A 10759-nucleotide genomic window follows, 5' to 3' on the forward strand; every position below is an offset into this window, starting at 1 on the left:
CTGCAACTTAAGAACGTCTAGCTATAGTTAACACCACTGCATCAAGCTCCTCTCTGTGCCCTACACAGGCAATTCACATTTGATGATGCAGACTACAATTTCCCTTTTTCCAGCCTTTTGCAAGCATCAGCTCCTCCTGCCAGGCTGCTTGCTTCCTGCAGGCTCTCCAGTCGTGTACCTAGTCCTGCAAGGACACTGCACATCCCAGAGCTCCTGGACACAACCCCTCATTGTGAAAAAGAAAAAACAAGTTTCTGTCTGAAACGAAAAAAAAATAGCCTGCATTCTGGTTATTGAAGGACACTGCGATAATCTGATTTTCCTTGAAGCCATGTTGGTTCAAGCAGCACTTCATAAATTGTTTCTTAATCTGAATTTTTAGAAGGAAATATATCTAAGCCTTCCAACTTGGCTTAGCACTGCCTCTGTGGGCTGCCAGAACACTTTTCCTCTCCGAAAAAATAGCTAAGCTTCTGTTAAACACTGCATCAGTAGTAAAATAATTCTGCTGCCCAAAACGAACACTGGGGAATTAAAGTTCCCGTGCTGAAACTCTACTTGTGTTCTCACAAAGTCCACTCCAAAACTTTTATCAGTAATAATTCTTCTACACACCAAAATTTCTTCTTCTTGCCCTTGTTGCAAACGTACTTGTTTAATATTCTCCTCTAAAGTGAGGCTAACAGGAACACATGCAAGCAGAAGTGCTTTTGTTTGGCTGTTTTTTTGAAATCAAATGCTCTCAGGGCCCAGCACTCTGCTTTATTCAGCCTGCTCTCAGATGCAGACACTCTGCCTCAGGCTCCCGGAGGCACTCACACCCAGTGCAGTAGATGGTGAACGCGGTGGAGCCCTGCACAACAGAGAAAAGATGGCCTACAGGGAACCTGGGGCCAGCCCAAGTTACTTCTGTTCTGTTCTAAACGTGGGGATTCAACAGATCCGAGATCTCTTTCACAACATGGTTTAAAATGAGCTTATTGGTAACTTATTTTCAAAGCAGTATTGCTTCCAACATTTATTTGACAAAGCACAATGCAAAACAAAATGAGAAATGCACATACGTGTTAATCCAAACCTACTTTGTAGCAGAGACTATGTCATGGAATAAAGAATCCTTCTCAGATAACTGGGTAGGAAAAGAAGCAATGGATTTATACAGCTGCGCTTCCCTTAATTCTACCTCAAATATTTACACCACGGTGGCGAAGTTGATGAATAAAATGGAAAAGCAAGTCAAAAAGTTAAAAACAGTCAAATAATTAAACAGTAGCTGCCTAAGGAATCAAAATTTACCGTAAAGCAAAAAAATAAATATTTCTTCAACCTGAGGTTTGCCAGCATCTTAATTTGGAGCTCGAGCTCCCAAAGCATTTTTCTTTTTTCCTTTAGTCCCACCATCCCCATCCCCCAAATTGTGCCTGTACACTTGAAACCACAGTTCTCCTTTAAAAAATGGACAGCATTCACTGTAGCCATGTCTACCCTGTAAACACACTGAATGGCTGCAACTACAGGGCCAGGCACCAGTGGGTAATGCTGGCACCAACTTGCCTTGTGGCTTTCAGCTGTTTAAGGAAGAAGTGAGCAGTGATCAGCCTAAACGTAGGTATTTGAACAGGGACAGACTTCCATCAGTTACACCAGCAGGCAGTCTGCAGGATCTTTAGCAGAGGACAAACATGTCCTGCTTCATACCCACTGAATGGCATTCTTTTTCTCCAGGCTTAAGAAACATGCAGTCATTGAACACATCTTCCCAGAAGCTCTGCTTTTAAGGTATTCATACAGCAAGCTCCACATTTCCAACAGCAGCAGCCAGACCTTGAGATCTCACCCATTCCAGCTGCAGCATGGCCCTCTCCAAAATGGCCTTTAACCTTACTTTAGCCTGGAACATCTGGCTGTTGCCAGCTGTGTAACTGTAATATCACACCTTTGTTACAATAATGCTACTGTTCAAACTAGAACCCTTGAAGGGATATGGTGCTTTTGTTAGAAGGTTACTAAGGACCAAACAGAAGGCCATCACATAAACTTGCACACCAACTGTACTGAAGTGTAACATCAATTTGGCAATTGCCAAAGGGAAGAATATGAAAATAAAATCACCAGAAACATCTTCAACTTGGTGAACAACTTTCTGAAAATATAGGATTAGGATCAACCCATCTTCTCCTCCACCTTGCCCCTTATTCACCCACTAACCAAATTAATCAAGCTTTAAAATACCAGTGATGCCCTAACGCAGTGGGACCTGAGAAGACATCTTGTGTCTTGTATTGGTATTGAAACTACAAGCACAAATGATTTCCACTGTTCCTGAACTTAACGCCATTCCGACTTTTGCTCTACCCCATTGTACAACAGCTACCTGCTTTCATCAAAACACAACCCAACATCAAAGATACAGGATGGGACTTTCCAATGCTGACATTATCACTTAACTCTCATCTTTACGGCAATTCTATTTCTTAAGAGTCAAGACTCCCCGACAATTAGCTATCCAACTAGCTCTTCTGCAACAACTTGCTTTTATTGCTGTTTTACTGCTTTTAGCACATTATCTTTTCTCTGTGCATGAAATACTTCACAAATGATTTCCTCAGTTCACCACTTGAGAAAATAATATTTTAAAACAGTATTCTTTCTACAGCTGTTTACTGTATGCAGCCTTCCCTAAATCACAGATGTCAGTAGTCTGCACTACATCTGTTTTACAAGAGGTACAAACTAGAAGCTTTCTCGTACCTTGCAAAACCCGTGTCCAGTCTGAGGGGTACATACCCATTATTATGATGGAAGCCTCACTAGCAGAGTTTTGCACTATTATTGATGCTGGCATCCTCAACGTGGAAAACCCAATGAAGATTTTACACTTTTCCTTTAAGGCAAGATTGAAAACAGTAAGAATAAGGAAACAGCCACTAAAATAGAGACAAGTTTAAGGAGTCAAAGGCACTTTTCTGCCAAGATATGTAAGTTTTTGGCAAGCCAACCTATTTCCACAACCTTTATCAAGATTGATCAGCATTGAAATAAGCAATAGTTCAAGACCAGATGAACTTGCCCAAAGAACCAAATATCAGCTAGGAAGCACACCTGCATACAGAAATATTAATGAAAAAGAGATGAAATTAATTACAACCTAAAGGATCGTACACTGACCACTAGAAATTTTACTCAACTGTTAAAAATGCTTTGAGACACCTCAGATCCATTTACAACAAACAAAACCTGGAATGTACTATGTAGGTTGCTCTGAAATTAACGCCTCCTATATATTTCTTTCCATGAAAACTACAATAGAGCACAACAGCACTATTAGATAGAGCAAATTATCAGCTACAAAACAACGTTTTTCAGTGCAGTCTCCTCTATTAGCTATGCATCTCCAACAGTGATGATCAGGAGCCCGCATGCCGTGCACATCAAAACCTGCACAAGCAGACCTGAGAAAAAACCAAAATATCACATTCTATAAACAAAAACTGCAGCTGCATGTTCACAATGCAACACCTTTAAACAAAAAAAACCAATCATACCTGCAAGTGGGACCCTACCCAGTTTGAAGCAGCATACACCACTCACTTGAATTAAAGAACCCAATGGCTCAGGCTCTGCAGGATATCCAACTGATATTTCTGTACCACTGCACTCAAAAGAAAAAGGCACTATGGATGCAAGAATTAGCAAAGTTCAAGGAGTACAGAATAGTCCAGAAGTTACTTCACCTTCTTTGTATATAGAAGGTAAAATCCAATTACCCATCATTGACTACATAATAAATGCATTACAGACCCAAGTCTGAGAAGCACTGGAAGAGAGGTGATATTCATGTGTTATCTGTAATAAAAAGTTCTTGCAACATAAGTGCTACAAGAAGGCACTAAGTGGAACCTATGAAGTTCTGTGTTTACCCCCAGTAAGAATACCTACAAGTAACAAACACTCTCTGCTTTACTTACTTATTACTGAGCTTAAAAATTTCTATGCTGCTGAAGAGTTTAATCCAGAGAGCCTATAATCCTGAATCATAGCCATCAGGTGTCCAGCAGGGCTACCTCAAAAGCTATCTTGTTGGAGAAGAGTTGAAATGCAACAAGCTTGACTGCACATCACACAAGCTTTCTGTAATATAACTGAAATACCATCTAGGCAGCTCACATGCAAGTCAGTCATCAGTGTTTTTCTTGGGAACTGTAAAAAATTACTACAATTCCTTCAAAGGTGGGCAAAGATTATTAGCAGTTTTGATTATATCATTTCTTATTTTAATGTAGGACTGCTCTGTAACAATGAGTGAAAATGTCTAGTCTTGCTAAACATCATCACAAGCTGTTAGGAACTTCAGTTAGGATGTGTGTGCACCATTTGCCAGCATCTGCAACTGCCTGAGCAATGAAACTAGGAATCTGTAACTTCATTACCCTATTAGCATATATTAACAAACCATCAAAAAGGTTTAAATAAAATGCCTCCAGAAAAAAAAACAAAACAAGTTCAGATCAAGCATATCCTAGCAACAAAAATACGTGTCAGAATCAAGCTACATCATACAGAATTAAAAGTCTCTGATCCACACTGCATACAACAGTGTGAAAAAAATGCCTGGAGAGCACAGCCCCAAAGGACTACACAGCATTAACCAGAATCTGGATCCTGTACTGCTCTTCGTTGTCTACCTATGAAAGCAAAGGATGAAAGAAATTACTCACAAAATGTACAGGATCTCCTATAGGGAAGGGAAAGCTACCAAAAAAAAAAAAAAAAATATATATATATATATATATATATACACACACACACACATACACTCACACACACATACATATATATATATATGAATATAAAAATATATTTTATATAAATATATATATATTAAAAAAAAAAAAATATATATATATATATATATATATATATAAATAAAAAAACAAACACCACCCCACAAACGAACAAAAATTAAGTTGCTTACTGCATATTCTTCTGGTGTAACCTTCAGAACATCAAATACCACTGCATCAAAGCTCTTCTTCAGTTCAGCTGAACCTTTGTCACTCAGAGATTCGGAACTGCTGCTCTTCTGCAGGAACAAACAAAAACACTGATGATATTTTGGTTTCCTTCTTTCTACATTGCCATGAGCAAAATTTCTTTTCAAACACCGCTGTTGCACTGTTTTCCTGTTGGGCAAATTAACAATTAAAAAAGCCACAGAACTTGCTTCCTCCTGACAAAAATCACTACAGTCAGAGACTCTCAAATTGGCTCCTGTGGACTTCAAAGGTGGTCCTCAACACAAAAACTTTCTATTTCAAGGTTTAGAATTCCAGTGTTTCACTGGGAGAATAGTTAATAAGAATCAAAATCTGAATTTCAAGCAAACAACAAATCACTGCAGGGGGAAAAAAGACAGTTAGCCCCAAAAGAATAGTTAACAAAGAACACTATCAATCTCTTACAAGCTTTAAAATTTACAAAAATTGCACTGTGACCTACATGTCTGCATTTAAGATGCTTATTATAAGCAATTATGCATTTTTTTAACAATTAAAATTTGAAAGACATAGAGATATAGATGCAAATCTAGATTCTGTTCAATCATCACACTTTTTTCCCCACAGAGGATCAGATGCCACAACAGATGTACACTTCTTGGACATTTATTTCAGAAACGTACGCACACAGCAAGTCATCACTTTACTGCCCCATACTTTCCTGTGAAGACCTGAAGAGCTAAACATGCTTTTTCCTTTGTTTCTTCTCACTTTCAGAAAGCTGGTGTAAAGCAAACTCTTGATTAAAAAAGCAAGAAATGAGATGTGACATGGACAAAAACATCATGAGGGAGCACAGTTACCACAATGCTTCTTCAGCAATGCTTGCTGTAAGCACACTGTAATATGGGGCTGTTCAGCCTGGGGAAGAGGAGGCTGATGGGAGACCTGATTGCTCTTTTCCAAATCTGAAAGGTGCTTACAGCGAGAGCGGGGTTGGTCTCTTCACACTGGTGACAGAAGACAGGATGAAGGGAAATGGCCTCCAGTTGCTCCAGGGTAAGTTTAGGTTGGATATCAGGAAACGCTTCTTTACACAAAGGGTTGTTAAGCACTGCAATAGGCTCCCCATGGAGGGTGTTGAGTCACCATCCCTGGATGTGTTTAAAAACCTCTGCATGGGGTTTAGCAGAGGGTTGTTAGAGTTAGGGTAGCATGGATAGGTCATGGTTGGACTCAATGACCTTTAAGGTCTTTTACAACCTAAGCGATTCTGTATCTGCAAGTTTCAAGAACAGCAGAGCCTCAAACTAAGTGCCATCAGAGCTCCCATGTCAGTTTTGTTTATGCATTGGAGGTTTCTAAGAGAGAGAAACCTAGCGCTGACACAAGGAGCACTCACAGTCTTGCTGAAACTTCCAACTCTGCAGTGGCAAAGCACACTGAACACAAACCAAAACCCACCTAGTTTTAACTTGAGCTCTTGAGCTCTCTTAACTACTCCTGGGAGGTTGACAAGACACTGACCCACGTATTGAAGGCACTTTCTAACAGACCTTGTAATTTTACTAATGCTGTATATTTCGGATCATGGATATTGGCCATATACACAACAAATATCAATGAGTGTTTTTGCCTGTTGTGGAAGCCAAGCTTCACTGCACTTTCAGTAACAACCTGTGCCATGTATACTGATGTCAGGGCAGGAGGGGAGATGGCACAGCATCACTGACGCAGGTAAACAGTTATGCTGCTCCCATCTCTTTTCCTCAGAACCTAATAAAGCAGGTCTTTATGGCTGTGCTACACATTTTGACTTCAGCTTCTCACTCCCAACAAAGAGCATGTGAACTCTTTCACAACTCAGCAAACTGAAATTAATTCTTCCCGCCCTTTTAGCACTTCTGTTGCAAAGATAAATATGAATACACACGTAAATTTAACATTCTGGTTAGCTTCTTCTGACAGTGCCATCTCTCTGAAAAAACCTGACTTAGGAAACACCAAAAATTCAGACATGCATTTTCAGTAACAAAAGTACTGCACTTCCAGTAGCATGTCACTTCCAACATCTTCTTCCTCCACTTGGTTCAAGAAAAGAAAAACCAACCACAAAAACCCAACAAACAACTGGTTTAAGGCAAATTTATGCGACACTGGTAATTATTACCTTCTTAAGCACAAATCAATTGTACTCAATTTCATCAGACATAACATAAACATACTGGGTAACATAAGAGCTTTCCTCTAAGAAAGGCTATCAGTTATGTATCAAGAAATGGTCAAACAATACATAACAGCATTATAGCGCTTGTGAAGTTTCCGGATGTGATTTGATTCTTTTCCATCACACAACACTTGTCCTTTCACCTTGTCTGTGGTGCATGTGTGTACAAAGAGCATGGAACACCTGTGGCCCTGCTATTAAAATGGATGAGTAAACGTATCTATAAAATAAACATGTTTTGTATGTATATGTATAAAATAAAAATGTTTTAAGGTTCAGACATTTATTCAAGGAAGCAACTGTCGTCAGGACTTAGCAGCTCTTATCACTAGTGAGCTCAGTGTTCTTCAGCACTGTCTCTTCTAAATAAAGTGAAAAAAAAAGAAATCTACTGTTGTAAAAATGGGTTTTGTAATTTGACAGAAGCAACAATAAAATAAAATATGCATTGGCAATAAAGCAACTGTCCTCTCTAAGCAGAAAGCTCAGGTTCTTACTGTACATCTGTACGTGCCCATGTATGTATTCAGTCACTCGAGATAGAAACAGCACTTGTGGAAAGATCACTCAAATGGACTGAGGGCAGACCTTAATATCCTTTCAGCCCAAGGCACTTAAGGAAAAAAAAAAAAAAAAGCTTTCAGAAGGAGCGATCTGCAAGAAAACAGGTCTTGCAAGCCCTCCATCAGCACCAAGAATTTATGAAGCAGTCACAACTCTCAGCAGTTCTGGCAAAAAATCCTCCAAGTTCTGGTGCTGACTTCATTTTCCAGTCTCAATGAGTGGATGGTAAATGGAAAGCTACAGCGACTTCAAAGCGGGAGAAATAAATGTCAGACTGCCCCTACACACACAGCTACCTATCAAAGGCAAGAACATTTCCCGCAGGCCTTGCCAACCTAGCTTCATGCATTAAGAGTATCTATTATTGTTAAAATTCCCCAAGAAAAGCTTCCTCGTCTTGATGTGACGGAAGAGAGCACAGAAAAGGCAGTTAGTGGCTATGGCAAGGCTGTCCATGCTAGCTGTTGCTTTCTGTTGGCAAACAGAAGTCAGGGGTTTAATTATTCACATCTAAACTGGGGTATATAAAACCAGCACATCAAAAACTTCCCATGCCGGACCTGTTGAAATAAAAAATTACTTTTTGGCAAATATAAAAACAAAATTAGCATTTGTGATATTAATTATCCACAGAGTTTTATAATCCTTACCTCTGAAGCAGTAGCTGCAATATTAACACTGCTTGACTGTCCGTTCATTAGGTCCATACTGCCCACAACATTAATCTCCAGCCCTACATTTACAGCAGAAGGATCATCTCCAAGGCAACTGAATGATCATTCCTACAAAGAGCAAAAAGTCAGTTAGAAACTACTTTGCTCAAGCGTGTTAAACAAGACTCAGCATTGAAAAAAAATCCACTGCAAAACAAGAAGTACTTCCAAAACGGCTACAGCACACGGAGGTCCAAACCTCAGACTCAAACACATATTCTAAGATGATCCACCCAATGTCTAAGGCAAACAGCTGAAGGTTCCATTGCAATCAGTTACTCACTGCCAGCACGGACTTTCGGTGCGATGCACAGCAGATATCATTATGTAAACTTACCCTAACAAAGCTCAGTACACGGCCTATGTTGCAGGCTGTTCTTTTCCTTTGACTACCAAAGTAAAGTACACTTAATCTATACTGTATATCTATTACTATATCTTATAGAAAAGATGTTTACTATATGATTTCTTGGGAAATTAATGGATTATTTCTTATATACCTATTCACCATCACCTATTGAAAATTATGCCATCAGAAGCAATTTCAGATTACGAGTGGAATTTGCCTACTTCACCACATGTGACTCATTATCATTTGGAAAAAACAAACAAACAAACAAACCAACCTCCAAAAGACAGAAAATTCCACACACTGATTTTTGATGTATTCCTGCAAGGCTGCATTTGTGTTTAGCTTTCATTCCTACAGAGAAAAGGAAGCTACAGAAAGAGCAAGACTTGAGTAAGACTACCCAATATGTGAAACAGTAAAAACTGGCTTGGGCCTGTATTTCATGAGATGCTAGTGCCCCCTAGTGTGAAAAAGACTTATAAATCGGTTTTCATAGGTGTGTGTTCATAACAAACACGACTGTACCCGAATTTTTATGCATTATTTATGGAATCCACTTGAAGTTTGTAGTTTGACTCAGAACTGTTAGGCAGGTTGCAAACAAAAGGCGACGACAGGCAGGTGAATAATATCGAATGACAAAATCACTGCATCAAATATTTAAGACCTTTACAGCAATGGAACAAAGAAAATAATCTGAAAAGCTCGGTCTCCAAGTACGCTAAACAGGTATGCTGTGCTGACAAGGCTGGAAGGCAAGAAACTGCAGTATTTAAATAATAAAATAGCCTCAAAAAAGCAAAAACTTTAAAATGTCATTGTAGGACTGCAATACACAAAGGAGGTCAATTGAAACGGAGAACCACAGTGTGAATTGCAGCCAAACACTACAGCCGCCAGGTATTTCTGGGCAGTAACAGCCCTCAGCTGACCTGCAGCGTGCTGTGCTTCAGAACAGCCATTCACAAGCTGAGGTTTTGAGGTTTTGTTTAAGAAACATGGATGGGATTATCTTTCACAACACAGAAAACACCACCCTCTGCTTTAACATTACATTCCCAGCCCATAGACTGTATTTAAGATTATGTTTCCTCCACTAAAAATAGCAGCTAAATGTATTATACTAACAGTCCATGCAAAAGGGAAAAAACCACCTCCTGTTTGGCTTGTAACTGGTTTTGTCACTGTCACCCTCCCGTCCCAACTGTCTCTCACATTGCCTCATATTTCCAACCACTCAGCTCCTGACCTCTTCTTTCCTACATACTCTTCACATGCTGTTGTCCCAACTTCATTTTATTCTCTGCTCAAAAACCAGCCCTTAAGAACACACATTTGTAATGACTAATTATAAGGAAAATTAAAACCGCACCATTTCAACATATTACAAAGTTTACCAAGTGTCACATAAAGCCCATTTTCAACTAAGGACCACACGTTTGACTGCTAGCTCATAGATACTCACTTCTTTTTCTTCAGTCAGGGTAAGGAGTAAAAATGAATTAGAGGAAGAGAAGAGCTTCTGGTAAGCAAAGTGAAAGCAAAGTTTTGTTTATTTGCTCCATGGAGGGAATTGGAGGGTACTGTTTGTTTTCGTTACGGCACAGCATAATTGGTACTTTCAAAGAAATTACACTCATTAGAGAAGCCCGTGGAGTTGGCAGTACAACCTAATCTAATCCAATCCCACTATTAGTAATAAGGTTGAAGCCCAGTTTGATGATTAATGCCACACAACCCATACACACTAAGATAAGCTCTAGCAGCCTTGCCTCCACCAGCTCCACGTTTCCTAGTGCAGTATCTCAAGCCTTATCCCTGCTTCCTTATCACAACACCTCCAGCTTCCTACCTGCATCCCAACTTATTACCAGATTTGTTTGCACCCTCCCATTCCAGCCAGATG

At 39.5% G+C, this 10759-nt stretch overlaps 1 protein-coding gene across 3 annotated transcripts in view; it reads right to left on the reverse strand.

Moving 5' to 3' along the window:
- The window catches only part of RALGPS2 (Ral GEF with PH domain and SH3 binding motif 2), a gene marked incomplete at both ends in the record, with an annotated part of 85276 nt that extends 76721 nt beyond the window's left edge, over positions 1 to 8555 (reverse strand). The window contains 2 exons of one of the 3 annotated variants that reach the window (XM_079535994.1): positions 4976 to 5083; positions 8439 to 8555. In XM_079535994.1, the coding sequence (XP_079392120.1) occupies positions 4976 to 5083; positions 8439 to 8495 (165 nt within the window). Of the gene's footprint in view, positions 1 to 4975; positions 5105 to 8438 lie in introns of all 3 variants that reach the window. The other 2 variants (XM_079535993.1, XM_079535992.1) reach the window with 2 other exon arrangements.
- Positions 8556 to 10759: the final 2204 nt, after the last annotated feature.

This window comes from Tetrao urogallus (genome assembly GCF_951394365.1).
Source record: "Tetrao urogallus genome assembly, chromosome: 5".
Lineage (NCBI taxonomy): Eukaryota > Metazoa > Chordata > Aves > Galliformes > Phasianidae > Tetrao > Tetrao urogallus.